This window comes from Parasteatoda tepidariorum, chromosome 10 (assembly GCF_982258835.1).
Source record: "Parasteatoda tepidariorum strain Cologne lab strain chromosome 10, Ptep-v5.0, whole genome shotgun sequence".
NCBI lineage: Eukaryota > Metazoa > Arthropoda > Arachnida > Araneae > Theridiidae > Parasteatoda > Parasteatoda tepidariorum.
The window spans coordinates 29635368-29656179 of record NC_141764.1 but is presented as its reverse complement, the minus strand read 5'-3'; the positions used below and the strand labels follow the sequence as shown (position 1 = coordinate 29656179).

Genomic DNA, 20812 nt, shown 5'->3' with positions numbered 1-20812 from the left:
AGTAAAACTTTTTTTCAAATCACTTTCTTCATGTAAACAAAAAAAAAAAAGTTTTTGAGAGACAAAATTTTGGGACAATGCAAGACTCTCTCTTTCGGAAGGCCACCGTTTGGTATCTTCATATTAATTGCTTTCAAACATTTTCCTGTTATAAGCAGAAAATAATTAAAGAAAAATGTAAAAAAAAGACAACGCAGATACAATGAAATAAAGTAGAACTTTTTTAAAACCGCTTTTTTCATGTAAACTTTAAAAAAAAGTTTTTGATAGACTAAATTTTAGGACTCTTTCGGAGGGCCATCGTTTGGTATCTTCATATTAACTGCTTTCAAAAATTATCCTGTTATAAGAAATAAATAATTAAGGAAAAATGTAAAAAAAAGACAATGCAGATACAATGAAATAAAATAGAACTTTTTTAAAACCGCTTTTTCATGTAAACTTTAAAAAAAAGTTTTTGATAGACTAAATTTTGGGACTCTCTCCCTCTTTCGGAGGGCCATCGTTTGATATCTTCATATTAACTGCTTTCAAAAATTATCCTGTTGTAAGAAATAAATAATTAAAGAAAAATGTAAAAAAAAGACAATGCAGATACAATGAAATAAAATAGAACTTTTTTAAAACCGCTTTTTTTCATGTGAACTTTAAAAAAAAGTTTTTGATAGACTAAATTTTGGGACTCTTTCGGAGGGCCATCGTTTGGTATCTTCATATTAACTGCTTTCAATTTCAAGGACTATTTCACCTACAATCACATAAAACTATTTTCTAGAAATATGAATCGTGAATTCAGTAGTAGTATAATTTTACCAATGTCGCTCTACTAAGCTGCTTCGGAAACTATTCATGATTCCATCCACTTTAACAGTGGCAACTAATTTTGGACAAAGTTTTATTATTTACTTCAATATATTAAAAAAAATTAAATGTTTATGTATCATTTGTTAAAAAAAAATGCAATTTTACATGTAGCAAAATACGAAATCCGCCGAATGATTATTGAGAGTTTGAATTCTAAATATAAAACATTTTTAAAACTCTTCGTACATGTTATTTCAAAACTTGATTTTTTTTAAAACAAAAATATAGTCAAATTTAATTTAAACTACCCTAAAACTCATAATACGTTTTCTGATTATTGGAACACTGCGTACAACTTAATGTTTTCAAAAGCTTTTAATTAAATTATGAGTCTCTAAGAAAACTATTCGTCGAGATATTTCAAAATCTCTTTTATGGCCCCGCGCACTCCTTATGAAAAGTACGGATGATGTAATTAAAATGAAGAAGATCAAATACTTACAGAGACGGTCACATTCTGTTTCTGACTCTCGAGCTTCTTCTATAAATATGTGATCCTTGGAAGAGAGCACGAGATCGTCTTCATTGTCATCATCCGATCCTATACTAGAGTTTCTGTTGAAGAAAATAAGAGCACTTCAGACTGATGCATTGAAGTTGAAGTAACTACTTCACTTCCTTATGTGCACTTTCAACCGCCAGTAATATTCATTATATTAGTTTATGTAAGAAAAAGCTTTATTTGTTCGTAAGAGAGAGCGAGGAGTTATTAAAGTAAGCAAGATATATATATTGGTATTCTCTTGAAAGCAAACTTTTCTGTTGGTGTAGCATTAATTAATAGTAGTACACATAAATCTTGAGTTTAGTTAAGTTAGTTATTTAAATTGTTTAGAATAGTAAACATTAATCTTTTTGAGTTTTCCCACAGATCTAATCATTTTAAGCAGAATGTTTATAGAGTGTTATAAGATATATTCAAAGTTTCTTATAAGATATTTTTCTTTTCTCTATCTATTTAGATAATGCTTTTATATCGCTTTTATTTTAAAAATGTTAGTAAATTAGTATTTTTTTTCAAATCTACAGTTAATCAAAGTTCGTTAAAATTTTAACTGTGTTTTAATTTTCAATTGGTATGTTTCTTAAAGCATTAAAAGCGCTTAGACTAAATTTAATTATGAGATATTCTAGCATATTTAAAGACATACTTTCGAGATATTATTTTCTTGTTCCTGTAGTTCATCAAATAGAACTATGTAGATTTAGTTTATGATGATTATACGATTGGGAATAATATGTTTAGTGCCTTAAGGCTATAATATTGATTTAATAATGAAAAAATCTGTGTTTGTATTTTTTTTTATTGGTATAGAAAAATCAAGTCAGTTTTAAATATAAAAAAAGGTAACATCAAAATGATTTTAAATTTTAACAAATAATGGTAATTTTGTCAATCATAATAATTTTTCAAAAATTCATTATATTCGTTCATGTGTTTTTTTAGCGATCTCATGATTCAGGTTAAAAAAAACACGCGTCGGTACACTTGAGGGTTCAAAATCACCGTGATTCATGAAAGTCAACTGATCTTGTTCAGCCGTGTATGCAAATCTAATTACCGGAGATCAGACATGTTTACTCATTAAATGTAAATTTCTTACCCATCTCCAGGTTCTCTCCAAGATCGGCTGGTATTTTGCTTGCTTCTCACTAAATCTGGAATTTCGTAAATCGCTTGTTCTTCTCTGGTGCATAATTGGCGTCCTAAAAAATAATTCTTAGTATGCAAATCTAAATTATATTCGTATATTTCTTACACATATGCCTAGGCACCTAGTTAAATATATAAAAAAAAGAATTTTGGTGCATTAAAGTTAATGTAAACATTGATTTATGTGCTTACCTGCATGGTGATATGCTGGTAAGTATACTATTGATGATTGATAGTTACTTTCGAATTTCACATCCTAAGTAAAATAAAATATATGTATAGATTAAGCAAATAAAAAAGGATTTTCATTTTACACTCATAGAAAAGATGGCCTGTCATGCTGAAATATGCATAGCATATTTCCTAACATTTGAATGTTACCAAATTATTATTTTATTTATTCCATTTTCAATAAATAAAAATCATTAATATAATCTGCAAGATTTTTATGTCATAGCCTTGAATTGAATGCAGAATAAAATCTATTTTTAGAAATTCCGTCTACGACTGCCTAACGCATTAGCATAGAATTCGAAAACCGTAATATGGTTGCTAATCTTTTGGATTCATAAAAATTCGTTATTATTTCTCGCGTTTTCTTTTCTGCCAACACATTTGAATGCGCAAAGCTCAGAAAAGAGTTTTGGCAATCAATTAATAGCCAATAAATAAATTTCTAAGCTTTCCTTGGCGAAAACTATGCTTAAGTTCCCAATTTTCGGTTTCTTGGTGGACGGAGGTGGCTTAGCCCTGCAGCCACATCCTCCGTGCGATTGTCCCAAATTTATAATTTGATAAAGTATATTTATATTAAAACTTAATTTGAAATTAATCCACACAATTTCAAATATATATTTTTTTATTTATTACAAGAAAAACGAAGAAGAGAGCGAAGGAAATAATAGAGAATTTTAAAGAAATCGAAAACATCAGCAAACAAATAATGGTTTTCGAATTCTATGCTAACGTGTTAGGCCGATATAGAGGGAATCTCTAAAAATATATTTTATTCTGCTCTCAATTTAAGGTTGTGGTATAAAAAGATTACATATTATATTAATGATTTTTATTTATTGAAAAAAGGAATAAATATGATATTAATTTGGTTTTTTAAATGTTAGGAAGTATTTTATGCATATTTCTGCATGACATGATCTGATATTCATAAGGGGTCCTTTGATAAATTTACTGGTATTTGAAATAGGAACAGATTTACTGGTACCAAAAATTGAATACAAGAAGAATTGACCCCCTAGATAATTACTTTAAACTCTAGGGCATCAATGAATCAAAAAAAAAAAATCAAATAAAGATAACTGTTAATTGTTAGGGTGGCTCTCGATTGTACTAAATTTTTTTTCAGATGGAAGACTTATCATCAATAAGAAATTTTTCTTATGTAGCTAAAGTTAATTATATAAAAAATAAATTACTATTAATATTACATAACTAATGCCAGTTCCACTTCTTAGAATATTTTGAAGAAGTAGAACTGGTTAGGCTGTTATACCGTATTTAAAGATATTATAATTTAAAAATAATTTATAAGCATTTAAATTCCTGATAATAAAAATATTTTTTAATCGATTAATTTCCTACATATTCTTGCAGATGAAAAAAAAATAAAAGGAACCAAAAAAGAGCCAATCAAAAAAAATTGACAGATTCATTTTGTATACAATGGGTATATACAATGAGTTAACAAAATTTGGACAGAGCAAATAATAATAAATAATGTTAAATTTGACAAAAAATAGCTACAAAATGTATATATAAAGTCTGTTTTTGTCTTTTTTTTGTCATGAATGTTAGAGCTTTCTACTGAGAGCAGTTCGAAGCCATTTAGGAATTTAGGGCAATTGGGTACCCGGAACTCGAGAAAAAAACCGCTGAAATCAGCTGATTCTGCAATACGAGATCGCGTGTAAACGTCACAACTATTAAACTTAGTTTATTATCATACTGAATCAACTTCTGTTGAAAAGTGACGTCACGCGTGGCTGTCGAACACGATTGGCAGCAGAATCAAGGCATAAGCAAGTGTCTTGATTCACCTGCCAATCAAGTAAACCATGACATCAAGGACCACGCGTGACGACACTTTGAGGTATCCATTTTGCTTTCCAACAGACTCGTTTCCTTTTTGGAGTTACGAGACAGAATACATTTGATGGTTTCGCCCAGAAATAATGCTATACTTACAGAAATATTATGATTATTTAGTGTTATTTATATATTTATTTTGAAAACTTGAAAGTTTATGTTAGTTGTGAAATTTGGTATTCTTAAATCTGAAATTTTGCATCCCCCTCTTTTAAAACTTAGGAAAGAAAAGAAATTTATAGATAGTGAGTAGATTATTAGGAGACGTGTTTTTTGCAGTCACTGAAAACAATAAAAAAATTTATTTAAAGTTTCACAGCTGTCAGCGTATGTTCAGTAGTTTTACCACTTTACATATTTATTCTATGCACAACTCTTCCAATAATCAAATTATTTTTATGATAGTTATCCACTATCCGCAATTACACGAAAACAAATCATAACAAATATATCGAAAAACTATTTAAAAAGCGGCACTTTTCCGATCCTGTTATTATGGGCATTCGTTCAACCTACAGGGATTTGTAATTCTTATATTGATGTGAGAATCAATCATCGTTACCTTTAGCAGACACCGAGCAGACATTTTAAAATCCTTTTTTATATATTGCGTATATAATTAGTAAGTTCCAACATTATGATTTGATAAAATTTATTGTCTCTCTGACTGTGGTACAATATGTATTAAATCTAGAGTATTTATGTACTAGACAAGAAGTTATTGTTTTAGTATCAAAAAGCAATATTGCTTGTAAAATAATCTAGAAAAAATTTATTTCTCTTTTCCTTATTTTTTTAAAAAAATATTTTACGAAAATTATAAAGCGAATCGATTGATGCAAGAAACACTATTTTATGAACCGTAGTAGCTTTGTAGTTAGAGAATTAGATACCTGTTCTGAAAGACCGGGGTTCATTCCTCGACATGCTCGTGAAATCCTTGTAATCGAAAGTTAAGTGGTAAGTCAATGAGGACAAGGATTTAAAGAAAATTTCCTCTTCATATCTAAGTCTAAATTGAGGAAGTCACTTCACGAATCAGTGATGCTGACACCATCCATGGAGTTTTGAGCTGAGACGAATATTCATCTTTGCGGTTTTCTCTTGTCAAACGAAAAGGGTTCCTCCCTTTCTTAAGGCCTGGTTTCTTAGGACAGGACGCCGTCAGCTGGAAATCAGCGCTAACCTCTGATTGGTCCATTTGTGAGTTTGATAGTATACGTCATCGAGTTCAAGATGAGCGTTCGATGACGTACACTATCAAACTCACAAATGGACCAATCAGAGGTTAGCGCTGATTTCCAGCTGACGGCGTCCTGTCCTAAGAAACCAGGCCTTTAATTAGCTAATGCCTGGTGATCTTGGCTTGTTTAAGTGTCATTAGAAACAACAACGACAAAACTATTTCATAGGGTTAATGAAAGTGATTAAAAATTAACATTTCCAGGTTTATTAGTACTTTTTTACTCATTAGTTATGTAGAGAAATATGAAAAAAAAGATATTTTTTATAAAAACTGCAATAAAACTTTCTGAATGCAAAAGAATAAAAAATGGCTAACAATTTTTACCCTTCTCTGAGCGTATGGTATGTCATATGTAAAACCACATCTGTTACTACCAAAGGTGCCCATGCTTTGTTGGTGATTGGAATTGGCACACTGATCTTTACAATAACCAGAAGTACCGCTTGTGGCATAAGGGGACGGATAATACACAGGCTCTTGATTGCTATCATATGTTACGGAAAGTGGCATATTATCAGGTTTTGTAGATTCACGTGTATCTGTACCTACAGAAGTGAAAAAAAGAGAAAGAAAACATACATATTCTCTTTTACAATTACTTCGAATAATGTAACTAAAAGGCATAGTTAAGTGTAGTTAGGGAGAATGTGAACTTGTTAAGAATGTTATTTTAAAGTGTTTGAAATGAAGAAGAAATAAAAATATGGTAATAATATAATCGGTATTATACACTGAAAATAAAGCATGCCTGAAACTGCCTGTATATGGTAAAATTTACCGTGTCTCTGGCTCTATGGGAAAACCAAAAAACTTGTTAATTTTATTGAAGTGCTTTGGTTGTGATTTTTGTAAAATTAACAATAAGAATGATACTATGTTTGATCAAATTTGATAAATGCGGTAGGTAAAATTTGGTAATTTCATCATAGTGACTAAGAGCATGGAATTAGAATTTCAAGTAAACTGATAATACATGAACGGAAAAATTACCAAATTGATGATTTAAATAACGTATCTATTAACTATGTATATATAGACCAGATAAGTATTTATCAAACAGTTCGGTGATTTTTAACTTCATCTAAATGTTGAATTGTTTAATCTAAATTTAAAAATCGAATTAATATATAATCCACGGTTAATTTAAATACAACAATGATAGCAAAAAGTTTTGTTTTAATTTTCATGAAGTTTAAAGTTTTCTGAAATATTAAAAAAAAATTAAGTACTCTTACAACTAATTAGTGAAACAAGAATGCTGTTTAAAATTTATTAATTTATCATGAGAGGTATACCATTTTCATTATATGTTCTGAAAATGTCAAAAATGAAGTCAAACAAATATTGAAAATGAAGGGACGGAAAGTAATGTTTAAGCTATGTAAAAAAACAAAATTTCTTCCAGAATGTGTCAACACAATTAAAAAGAACTAGATTAGAAACCAGCAACCAAAGCTGCTTAATTTTTCGAGGGAATAAAAAAGTTATTGCAAAGTGATCGTAAGAAATGTAACACATGGTTTCAATAGGTAAAAAAATTAAATTTTAAGGATTTACATCAGCCTTTCTAAATAATAATTTGTCAAGTTTCTATAACCTTTCTGTTCATTTACCCCTTAACGATCGGTTAATTTTCAAGAAAACGGTCATAAAAGTGCCTATTTTTTTGCTCTTGTATTTGCATTACGTATTTGATTAGTGCTGCAACTAGTTTAAAATTAACTAACTATCTACAATTACCTTAAAAATACTCAGGTACTGCCATCAGGTGTGTAAAATGAGAAATAAAATATTTTTGGGGCAAAAGAAATTAATTAGTTTTATTCTTATTGACACGTGACTACTGAACACTCCAGCCCGTCATTTTCACGGGAGTGAGAAGGAAGGGGTTAATGTATTAATTTAACGTAATGGGTGACAATCAATATGTATGCTTATACAATTATTGCATAAATGATTATGATTGAATTAATTTTTTTACAAGAATGCTAAAATTATATTATTAACACTAGATTGCCTAAGGAAGTCATTTTGACTGCTTTTTAATTTCAATTAGCGAAACAATGATGACCCAATTTCTTAGAATTTGGTGACTTTTTGTACCACGCATAATTTTTTTTTATTGTTAATATTTACTAATAACTTGTTATATAACTGAAAATAATATCAAAAATTAATTTTAAACAAATTTCTTTATACATTAGTTATTCTTTCACAATGCAGTCATTTTGACTGCTTTTGGGAAATATAGGTATTCCAGTCTTTCTAGTGTTAAGGCTGTGGTTACGAGCTACCTGTAAACTACAAACGAGCAAACCTTGTCTTTTTACTGTTTATCTTTTTTTTCAACTTAGCAGAATACTTAAAACGCCCTTATAACAAGCTAAATGCATCACTATGTTTTATGTTTTATGCGTGACTGTACATACATTATGTTAATTGGTAATATACATGTGAAAGTAGCTTCTGTGCATTACAGCACCGTTTAAAAAATCCGCAGAAGGAAATTCACTATTTCCTTCTCTTTTTGTACGACGCATAAGTTCTAATAAAAAAAGTTACAGTAGTTCTAATAAAAAAAGGGAAACCATAATTGAAAAGCCATTATGTCTGAGCTAAATACCAGTGTTAAAAGATAAATTAATGTACTTGGTATTTAAAAACTGTCTTAACATTACACCATTTATATTCCCGTAGGGAAAAAAATCATTTCGCTTAGTTATGAGTCATTTTTATTCAAGCCGTAGAAAATTTATTTTCGATCAATAATCGAAAGACATTTCCGTAAATTGATGTGAAACAGTTATTCCATAAAAATAAATCGTTTTTAGGAAATTTTCTATGTAATTTTCTTCTAAGTTATAAATGTTATTGTACTTCGGAACACATTTTCGAAAGAGAAAAACCTACCATCTGGAGTTCTGGGACTTCTAGCGGAAGTTCTTCGCATAGTGATGATGCAAACCACGCAAAGTACTGCAACAAGAACTATAATGGAACAAATGACGGGCACTGTGATGGTCAAGTGACGGTAAAAAGAACCATTTACATCACTCACTTCTGAAGGTCGAGGAGGGTATTCTAGAGAAAAAAGAAAGAAAAAAGATTACAATATAAAGATAATATAATATTTAATAGATGGGATAAAAATAGGGCATTGATAAATAGTAATTGTATTCTTGACCTATGTACTGTCATCAAGTTTTGAAACATTAACTTATCATAACTTTAATGAAAAATAATCGATGTGTGATGCATTAAAATAGAAAGTGATGTATCAAAACAATATTCCGATATATTTATATATCGATCTTATATATTATTTTCCGATTTATATATTACCTGATTTATTTGAATACGGTCTTGCCCATTTCCTTTCACAGTTTTTTTTAAACTTATTTAATCGAGGTCCTCTACTATCATTCCTCACCCATTATATTTTAAGCTTTCCAAATTTTAGCTAATAAGTCTATTTAAAATTCAAAATTAATCGCCAACTCAAACTGCAAATAAGTAACACATAGCCATTTGGCAGCATTAGAACAAAAATTTTAGGTTAATTTCAAATAATCCCCTAACAGTTTTCTTCATGCTTCGAATTAATTACTTTCTGTTATGTTACATTTTCATATATATCTCAAAGCTTTTGCCTCCTTTAAAAAAATGAAGCAGAAGACCAATTATTTATATTTTTATAAATTTCACCTAAAACAATATGAGATATTATTTCTCAATCATATTGTCACATCACGAACTTAATACAAAAATAAGAATATTAATTTGTCAATTTTATGTTATTTTTGATCACCCTACGACTACAAAAACTTCTTTGAATTAAATATATATAAACCTATATTTTAATGTTGGTTTTTAGCATTACAGTTATTTTTATTTTGATCCTTGAAATCATTTATTTTTTGAATTTCTTTCTCATTTTCGTTCGTTTAATTTAGTTTTTAGGTTTCCTGAATGTAGAAAGAATATTGTAGAAAATATTGTTGAATTTATCGAGTATTGTTGACTTGAGTTGAGGAAACATTTTTTTATTTTTATTTTAAATCTTCTAAATTAGTTTTTGAATTTCCTCAAAGTGGAAAGAATATTGTAGAAAATATTGCTGAGAGAAACTGTATTGAGAAAAATAATTTTGAAGAAAATAGTTATTTAGTTTTTTTTAGTTGCATTCAAATCCCAATTAGCAAGCATACCCTTCTGAATAATAAAGTTCATAGTTATTCTAAGAAATTCCAATAAGTTTGTTTGAAAGAAAATAACTGTTGCGAAAAACCAATATGTTTATTTTAAATAAAATAAGGGTTGTCATGTATTTTTCCTCAGATGAGATCGACCTCGTAAGTAAATATATTTATTCTATACTAGTGAGCTGCCCCCCTGCTCGTTAACGCTCGCCAATACCCGAAAATTGCTACGCAATCTTATATGGTTTGTTTCGCCAACCAAGCTCGCTTCGCTCGCTACTAACTTAGGTACATTGCAAATGCACGAAATTCTAAGAATTCAAAACAATCATTCAAATCCATATAAAAACTTTTTTTAAAAAACAATTTACATCTTTTTAGTAAATACTAAGTCATTAAAATAAATTTGAATTCAAATAAATGACATGTAATTCGTTAAACCTATTAGAAATGCGCCATAGTATAACTCTTGATATAAATCAAAAATCGTCAAATAAATTCGTGAAGAAAAGCGCTTTCGACAAAATACTAAAATAGAGATCTATCGACAAAGACTACTCACTTCTACCTACCTTAATAGTGTGAGATTGCCGCAGCTGATGCTCTCTGGTTATTCCAGTTTCCGTTTTTAAAAGAGTTATATGTTAAGCCATCTCAGTTAGATTTGGCACGTGCCATTTTTAGCGGCAATAATTGGTCGATTTTCTAGCGTTGCCATTCGGGGAGTTGTAATGAGGCTTTTTTTCGTCGTCGTGTATGAGAAATAGTAACGTAAACAAAACAGAGCGAACGTTGCCACCGGCGGAAAAGAAATATAGCCGAAATTTGGGAGCCACGTAAGAGAATTATATATATTAGATTTTCAAAAAATGATAAAGTGTTTTAGGATATTTAAATTGAAGCATAATAAGTCACAATTTAAATTAGACTTAGAAAAGTGAAATAATTTTCTCATCTATATAAATTTTCATACAAGTTTTGCAATCGATTTTAACGATAGGTAATTTTTGCCATGCACGACCATTATAGGTACACTGAATAGGCCTTCCGAATGTAACAAAATAGTTTTGCACAAAGAAAATGCTTACCACCAGTCACAGTAAGTGTTGCAAAAACATATTCCGCATCAGTAGAACCAGCATCATTACGGGCTGTCATCAACAATGAATACCAGGCGCCAGGTGTTAGATCCGTGATTGTTATTGTTTGTTGTTCTGGTATTATATTGTTACTGACCAGTGTCCATTCCGGATGTCCAATGGTTCGATACTGGATGATGAAAAAGGTAACTGGGCATCCTCCATTATGCCAACTGTTCAAATTTACCATTATTGTTGTTTTATTGACAGTAAGCAACATTCGTTTGTCAGGTGCAATAGGGGCTGAAAAATAGTTTAGTATCAGTTATTAGTTATATTTTTTTACTTAACTTTACTTAATTTTATTAATACAATTAATTGGATTAAATTTTTTTTTACTTAATTTTTTTTACGCTTTACTTTTTTCCCCAGTGAACTGACTGTAAGGCACAAAGCCCAGTAGACCAACTAAGTCAGGCGGGTGACAATTTTGATCAGGGACTGATGGCGTGTGGGATCGGTCATTGCAGAACTATTCTACTGTGTTAGATTCACGAATGCTTCCCAGACCGTCACTGATAGCACATTGCGTAGCTCCAGTGCGATGTAAATAGAGTACTACAACTACTACACATAATGAAAAACATAGTTTATATTTTGCTTCATTCATTATATCTAATATTTCTCCGCAGGCTTAGAGTTAATATAATATATTTCACTCCATAAATTATTCCAAGTATGTTGAATTTGCCTAGAGCATTTTGTGTGGAATATTTGCTGTTCATTTTGATTAATCTTTCTTAAATGGTAATCATTATATTCCTGTTTCATTTAATAACGATAATAATAATAATAGCAAAATGAAAAACAGTTATATTATTATCAATCCTTATTTTTTCTAAAAATTGTATAGGATTTTTTTAAAGACAATGATGATATTTAACTAGAAAGAAAAGCAAATAACCAATCAATATTTGTGTATATCCAGTCTTTAGTTAGATCAAAACAAAGTTAAATTCAAAATTAGAATATGAGACTAAAGTTAAATAATTCAGTTGATTTTCACTTTAATTTTTCTCATTACGTATTTAGAGACAAAAACATCCATTAATTTTAATTATAAAATATAAAATTTAATAATTGATTATAAAATAGTTTACTTAATTTAAATCTCCTAAACAAAATCTATTTTATTTAAAACAATATAGTTCGTATAACTTATAGATGTGTAATTCCTACTTCCAATCGTGGCTTTATTACTTTGAAAAAAACTTTATTACTATTAGAAATAACTGAGGTAGCGATAAATAATTAATAGCTTTATCCTCTTTGATATTTAAAATGTTTAGAAGTTTAAAGTTAAAACACAGTATTAATCACTCCTAGCAACAGTAATCAATTTGATATAAGAGATCTTTCGTAGACTCAACTCTTTGTGACTAAAAATATCGATCCATGATCAGATTAATTAATTAGTAAGGATAAATTATGGAAGCGTAAAATATGTCTACATCTTGATTTTCAAGCATGTAACGAAGCATTTGGTATTTAGTAACAATGATTTAGAATTCCGATTTTTTAATTTGCTGAGCGCAAATGGGTTATTACTTAAATAATTTTGATTACAAGAGATTTGGGGCTAATTAGGTTAATTGCTTGTTGTTTTTTCAACCTTTTAAATACCCATACTCTTTCTCTTTCGTGATAAGCTTGTTTTGTGCACGAACTTATGTTGTAAAATGAGTTGTCCAATTACATGCCTCGTTAATCGTAATCGTTTTTGAAAATTGCTATTATGAAAATTGACCATTATCCAAAACCTCATGTAGAATTCTATTTTAAATATATTTCTGTCAGGTTCGGTTTTCTTCTGAATAAATCTCCAAATCAAATTGTTCTAAATTTTTATTTTAAGAAGAATAGCTTTTCCAAGTGGAAGTGTTGACTTTATTATGAAAAGAGATAATGGAAAAATAAAGCATAGATTATATGACATAAGCAGGGATGCTATTCACTGTGAAAATTTCCAGATCAAATTACTGTAAGAAGTAGCAGCACTCAGGATGACTCCATGAAATCTATTTTTACTGGAGCATGTTACGAAACGAAAAACGCATATACTTTAATTTTACAATAATAAATACCGTAAAATAAATGAATCACTCTCATTAAATAAATATTACTGTAAAAGTTACAGTAACAATAATTTTTATAGTAATAATTACCTTAAAACTACTGAATCACTCTCATTATACGGTTTCTACTCTACCAATTACGGTATAATATTTTACAGTAAAAATGGATTTTACGGTGAATTAGATTTTACGACTGATGCGCACAAAGTCTTGTTACTTTATACCTTAATTTGATCCGGAATTAGTACCGTAAAAATAGATTTTCTGTAAAACGAATTTTACTAATGATCTGTCAATTACACTAGTACTTTATACCGTGTTGTTTTGGTTCTAAAATAGTTCTTCATAAAAGAAGTAACTCTTCAGTTTTTGTGTTACTATCTGTGCTTTTTTCTCATTTTATTTGAAATTTGATACATAATAATATATCCGATTATATATTCTTTGTCCTTCATTCTGGTGATATTGTGGAATGTATTTCTTTATTTGACTGTCTTTCATCTAACATTTCGATTATTCAATTATTTCGATTTAAATTGTTTTATGCAGTAGATAGCATACATTAATAGCGTTATATCGCAATACAACGCAAGTTTCAGCAACCTGAGCGATTTTTTAAAAGGAAGCTTTTTCCCGATGCATCAACAACAGTGCAAAATTCATAACAATCAACATATGGAGAAAAAAAGACTCGTTATTCATCAGATTTTGGAAGATGTTTGGCCTTACCGGAAAGTTAAAAATGTCTGAACAAAAAGTAAAAAAGCATCGAATGTGTTTTAAAGCTTTGACACAAAGAGTTTATTTTGGCATATGACAAGTCTGGTTTCCCAATTTTTAGTTAATATCTATCAATAAAATTTGACTTACCATTTCCATTTGTTTTTGCTGATACAATTTCGCTTGAATTTCCGTGGCTCACAGCATTATATGCTACTAAGCTTAAATAGTAAGTTGAACCACATTGCAAATCTTTCAATGTGTATATTGTCTGATCACCATTCAAATGCGTCTCCTGCCAAGGCTGGTCTTCAAGTTTGTGTCTTAAAATATATCCTAAATGTGAGATTTTGAGTTAATTGGGAAACTTTTCATTATTGTTACGTAAATTACGCAGAGGAACATTTTTTTTTTGCAGTATGACATTTTAAAACAGATCTTAGAAGCTTTCGTCTCGCTAATTTCAAATCTGCTATCGGTCTCTCTCCCCAAACTGCAGATTTATTTTTAAAAGACATTTTCGGTCTATTTTAAGTCGAAATTCACAAATCTTTTAGTCCCATAAAACTTGCGACGTGTTTTCAGCAGAGTTAGTTCAACGTTAATAAAATTATATAGACACTTCTTATCGAAAATGGCATCATAAGCGGCAGCTAAGGGTTCTTTAGTATAAACTGTTTTGCTGCGCGCTTCTGAACAGTTCATAATAGGGAAGTGCACAATGACATTTCCGGACTGGAGTTCCAATTTAATTTCAATCCTGATAATGTTTCCTAATCACCGAAGAAGATTTTCGGATCAGTTATGTGACCCCCAGTTATTTATAACGTTTCTATATTTTTACATTGCGACAAAAAGAAAAAAAAGTGTTCTTTCAGAAAATTTTGTTGCTTTAGGAGCAAAACTATTTAAGCAAATATATTTATTATTTAGGAGCAAAATTATTTAAGATTTGAAATTCCGCACCTGAATTAGGCAAGTCTAGGTATTTGCACTGTTGTGAAAAACAAAAAAAAAAATGTTCCTCAGTGTCATTAATTTCTAAAAATAAATTGCTTAGATAGATGTGAACTTTTATCCATAAAAAATAATTTGACAAACAAAATTAAACACAGATTGCAAAAATTTTTATTTTTATTTTTTTTTACTTATTTAGTGTGTGTTTTTAGTTGTATAATCAAATTTTGAGAAACAAAAATAAAAATGGCTTTAAAAATTATTAAACAACTCTGTACATACTGCGTAATGAAATGTGAAACATAAGCAAAGTTTGAAAAAAAATGAAGCGTTTCATCACAATTTTTTTAAACACTTCTAGTCAGAAACTAAATGCGGTATGGATAAATTCATTTTAATGTGTGAGCCTTATTAAAAGTATACATTTTCTTAACTTAGTTGCTAAAAAGTGATTTTTTTCTTAAGAATAATAGAATTATCCAAAAATGTTACGCGAAATATTACAAATAAAATTTTTCCAATTACATCTATGTCCTTAAAGAAAACACTAAACAGATTTTTAAAGCTGTATAATTAAAATATCTTTGTGCATGTTCTAAATTAAAAGCTTCATACAGTCAGGGTACTTAATTCTGCATTAAAGTTAAATTTTAATTTTAAAATTGCTATAATTAAATTTGGAATCAGCTTTGCATACCTGACACAGGAGCACTAGGTAGTGCATAAAGCTCCCAGGACACTTTAATTGTAGTCGATGTAGCGTAGTATGTCTTGATAACTGGTACTCCAGGAGGATCTGGATTTAAGAGAGATATAAAAAATAAAATCTAGATGCTTAAAGATTCAATTTTATTTCGAATTTTATCGTTTACTTAATATTATAAGAACTATACAGTTTTCACAGCTTAAAATAATTCTGAGAATGATTCGACATGCTGATAAAAATAAACCTTTTCTAAACTCAGTTTACTGCGAAATAACTTAGCTCATTACTATGTTAAAATTGTCTTAGAAAAGTTTTCCTATTTCTTTAAAACAAAAAACAGAAGCCATTATTATCTTCCATGTAACCATTACTATGTAATCACAAACTATTATTATATCATCATAATCTATGTAATCATAATTACTATATAATCATCGAAGTATTAGTATTATAATCATTAAAGTTACCGCATGGATTGACTTCAATATTTCGACAATACAGTTTTTAAACTACTCGAAATTACATTTTTTTTTTCAAATGTATATGCAGTAATGCAAACTAATTTCACACAATGAATAGCTTATGATAGCTTATATTCCTTTTATTCTCCACTTATTTACTAATCTAAACTAATGACACGGCTTTTAAATACACTGAGCAAGCAAAATTTAAATTGAATCTTCATTCCACTTTTTAAGAGCTTTAAAAATTGTGAATTTTCTTTTACTTAATCAGGTAAGGAGTTACGATTGCCCAGTATATTGGGCTGTCCAGGTGAAGATCTTTGGTTTGATTCCAGTGGGTGGCTTAAGACAAGATCAGCTTCAGATTGATGGATACCACCTTGTATTGAAAATATGTATGACTGGTGCTCAAAGTGGACAACTTTGGTTTCGAAATCCTAGAATCTTAACCCACATGATCTCCTGGTCTTGATAAGTGGCTGATGTAGGAGTACTTTACATCACTTTATCAGATATAATTGTATTATGTGCATATAATTACATTATTTCAATGATAACTTCTCCTTTTGCAATTAAAATTAAGAATAAAAAAGGGGGGAAATGATTCGTACCAAATTGTAAGGTCTTCGCCTTGATTTCTTCCGATGGTGGCCCAGCTCCTCTGGAATTAAATGGTTGGACGATAATACTGTACTCAGTGAACCGATTGAGACTACTGATCAAAAAGTGTTGTAAAGGTTCAGAGGTAAACTGTATAGGCTTAAAAGTATACGTATCAGCACTTCCATACAATTTATAGCCGACGTAAAATCCTTCAATACTGCTTCTGTCATCTTGTATGGTCATCTGAAAAAAAAGTATAATTCGAAGAATTTCATTGTATTTTTTTTAAAACAAAAACGAACATTTACAAATGGGAAATACCATTTAGGGGAACCGGAAAATAATGTCGTTTCGGTGCATTTGGTATTTCTTTTATCAAGATTTTCTTAAAAATCAATAATGTATTCACCCTCGTTATTCACCTTTCAATGCCGGTTCGAAAATGAATTGACATGGATCGAAAAAAATGAATTACCACGGTATAATGTTTTACGTTGAAAATGAATTTTTGAGTAAAATGCATTTTACGGATGAACACCCGAATTGCAAGTAATTTTATCCAGAATTTTTTAAAGTATAGTTGATGACCATTTACATTTTCATGTAATAAAACAAGCATGCTTACATAAAACTCATATAGTTATTAAAAAAAACTTCATTTTTATACCATTACTGTGCCACGTCCTTTCATGGCCCATTCCTTCCTACAATAATCTCGTTATGCCATCTCTTCTGCGTCGTGTTTGCAATCGATAAAACTTGTAGTGCATATATATTTTTATGCCTCGTCTCTGAACTAGTACATCTTGATTGGTTATACAGCATAATAAAAACAATACGATCCATTATTTAGATTTTTTTTCTTGAGTACATTTATTGAGCTCCAAAATTCGGCATTTATCAAAAGAAAGAAAGGAAAGAAAGAAAAACATCATTGATCTAAAAAAATTTCGACTAAATTACATTAAATGCTTGGCCCGAAACTGAAGAAGATTTAAGAGTACCTACTCAACCTTAATTGCTATTGTTGATTGAAAAATATCGATACTTACACTCCATGTAACATTTATAGTCCTCGATGATAGAACTAGTGCTTTCAGATCTTCAGGTGGGTGGCGTGGAGCTATATAAAAAGGATATCGATATTAAATTATCATAAAGAGTTAATTTTTATCAAATTTACTAAACTAATAACTAAGCAAGTTACGTTTTACGAACCATTTCATTGCTTCTCCAATGATTATAATATATTTTAAATTAAAATATAAAATCCATCCAACTAGTGCAAACGTTGTGTTACTATTTAGGAATTACAACTGGTGACGTATAAGAAAGCAATATTTGAGCTTAAAATATTGAATTTTTAACCGGTTTTACAGAAACACAGCAAAAAAAAAAAAAAAAAAAAACTAAAAAATTCTAAAACATTGAATTCTTAACCGGTTTTAAAGAAAGAACGCAAAAAAACTAAGAAATTCAACATACAGTATTTTTTTTCCCTTTTTCCTGAAAGAAATGGTTGTGAAATATATATATAAATATTTCTGAAACTTTCAACTATTTTAAATTATTTTCTAAAAAAGTAATAAATGTGTTGTTCTAAAATCACTTTTCTTAAGCTTCAAAAAATTTCTTTACACTTCTGGTCATTTTCTTCTCCTTTTTCAATGAGCTAATCTTAACTTTTCAACTTCGCATATTTTCTTAAAAAAATTTTTTTAAATAAACACGTCTGTTTATTTTCTTCTTCTAGATATTAAATTAATTTGTTTAACAGATTTTATGAATATATTAAAAAAATTCTATACCTACGCTCTTCTAAAGATGTTGCCGCAACTTCTGCACCAAATTGACTTTCGCCAAATGAATTTTGACACTTTACCCGGAAAAAATATCGAGTTTTTGGTTTCAGTCCTCTGATAGTTACAGTTGTTTCTGATCCAGGTACAGATACAGGTCCATCCGAAGAGTTACCTAGACAAGAGCTTATTTAATATGTGTTATTTCCTCACATCTTACCTTATTTTATTATGAATTTTATTCGCAGTTATATAAGTATTTAACAATTTAAACCGAAAACTGCAGCTTTAACTTTAATATAAAAGAAAAACTGGAAAATATAGAAATATATAAATTTATTCAGTCTTATTAGCATCCAGTAATTCCCAGATTCTAATCGATTTCCTATTTCATACATACTTTACTAACTAAAAATTGTCACTCGCTAAGTAATTGTCATAATTTTGATTCGGACAAAGTATTTTCTATCTACTATCAACGCAAAAATTAAAAGCTGTTATTTAGTCCAATAATCTTTACTTTAATTTCCAGTTTAGGATTAATACTGAATCTCCCTTTGCATGAATAGAATATTTTTAATTAATGGAATTGAATAGAATATTTTTAATTAATAGAATTGAATAGAATATTTTTAAAGAATATTTTTAACTAATAGAATTGAATAGAATATTTTTAATTAACAGAAGTGAATAGAATATTTTTAAATAATAGAATTGAATAGAATATTTTTAATTAATCGAATTGTATAGAATATTTTAAATTAATCGAATAGAATAAGTTTCAGAATATAAATAGGGTAAGATTTTACTACAACTTGCATTTCCTACTCTAATGAAATAACCTTTTTTTCCGCTAAATGCAGTGAAGTACCGATACTTTTTTATGTATTTATTATACAAGGCTTTAAAAATTAAAATTAAACCCCATTAAAAAAATGCAGTGAGAAATGGAAGCGCCATCTTTCGGGACAATTTTGAAATAAAACTTAGATACTTTCTCGGTTTTTTTTTTTTTTTTTTTTTTTTTTTTAAATATTGAGCATTTATATATTTCCAATGTATTATAAAATGCAACGTAGCATAGGCACTGCTTTATTTATTTTTTATAATTTATTTAATACTAAGACTAACTACCATTTAAACGTCTCCACATAACTGTGTACTGTACAATGGGAGAATTTCCATCAAATGGTTTACTCCATGTAAGTCGAACATTCCTGCTTGAAATATCATGAACTTCTAAATTCTGTGGTGCATCAGGTATGTCTGTAAAATAACAAATAGGAATTACTTATCTTGCATAAATAAATGTTTTCAGTTGTTAATATCAAAATAACTTTATCTATCATACTTTATATCATAAAGCGTATTAAATTAGTGAAAATAAATCATTTGTGTTGTAATTCATTATGCAAAATTGTATCGTTTAATAAATTTGTTATTTATAACTTGCGCAATATTTATTCTAACTCTCTAAACATTTCGTTTCATTCAATGCCTGTCATAGCAGTAGTTTTTTATCATTTGAGGTACATAAAATATGTCCTTCCCATAAGATCATAATGAAAAATGACACGAAAGAAGTTCAAGTGACCTAGAAGAGGTGAAAAAAATGGAACATCACGCAAACCAGTACACTGTAAAAAATCCAGATAAAATAACGGTAAAAAATATTGGCCCCCTTAATACAAAATCCGTGAAATCCTTTTTACCGTACAATATATTTTCATCGTAAAACTTTATACCGTAATTTTACAGTAATACTTATTAAATTTCTCTGATTCAGTGATTTTACAGTAAACATTACCGTAAAAATTACAGTGTATTAGATTTTTCGATCCTTGGAATTTAACGATAAAAAAGAATTTTACAGTAAAAAGTACAGTCATCCTGAGTGCCGGTAACATTTACTTTCATTAATTTATCTGGAATTTATTTACAGTGTCAAGAGAAAAAGACAGATGATAAAAGGGTTTGTCTTGCACAAGACTAATCTTTAAAATATGTGAGTACAATGAATCATCCACTTTACAGGTCTTATACCTCTCAATATGCAGTGTTTAAAACCTGATAAATCAATTAGACTAGCCCTATGTTCGAATTTCTAGAATACAAGATCTAGTCTAGTCACTAAATATTCATTACACAAATTGCTATGCTTCATTTTTACTTTAGAAAGTTTGTTATTGATGCATTTTTGTACCCAGTACATCATTTTTAAAAGGTGGACAGTATTTTTGAAATAAATTTATACGCTTCAATAAAACTACTTTATTTTATTTT

The 20812-nt window shown here is 29.1% G+C and overlaps 1 protein-coding gene across 1 annotated transcript in view; it reads right to left on the bottom strand.

The window, feature by feature from the left end:
• The window catches only part of LOC107448733 (cell adhesion molecule Dscam1), a 90251-nt gene that overhangs the window by 870 nt on the left and 68569 nt on the right, over positions 1-20812 (bottom strand). Inside the window, exons 14-25 of the mRNA XM_087154057.1 lie at positions 19664-19795; positions 18543-18704; positions 17783-17853; positions 16739-16973; positions 15655-15753; positions 14151-14336; positions 11155-11448; positions 8778-8948; positions 6192-6412; positions 2711-2774; positions 2469-2571; positions 1307-1419 (exon numbers count right to left, since the gene is read on the bottom strand). Of these exons, the coding sequence (XP_087010183.1) occupies positions 1307-1419; positions 2469-2571; positions 2711-2774; positions 6192-6412; positions 8778-8948; positions 11155-11448; positions 14151-14336; positions 15655-15753; positions 16739-16973; positions 17783-17853; positions 18543-18704; positions 19664-19795 (1851 nt within the window). The remainder of the gene's footprint in view (positions 1-1306; positions 1420-2468; positions 2572-2710; positions 2775-6191; positions 6413-8777; positions 8949-11154; positions 11449-14150; positions 14337-15654; positions 15754-16738; positions 16974-17782; positions 17854-18542; positions 18705-19663; positions 19796-20812) is intronic.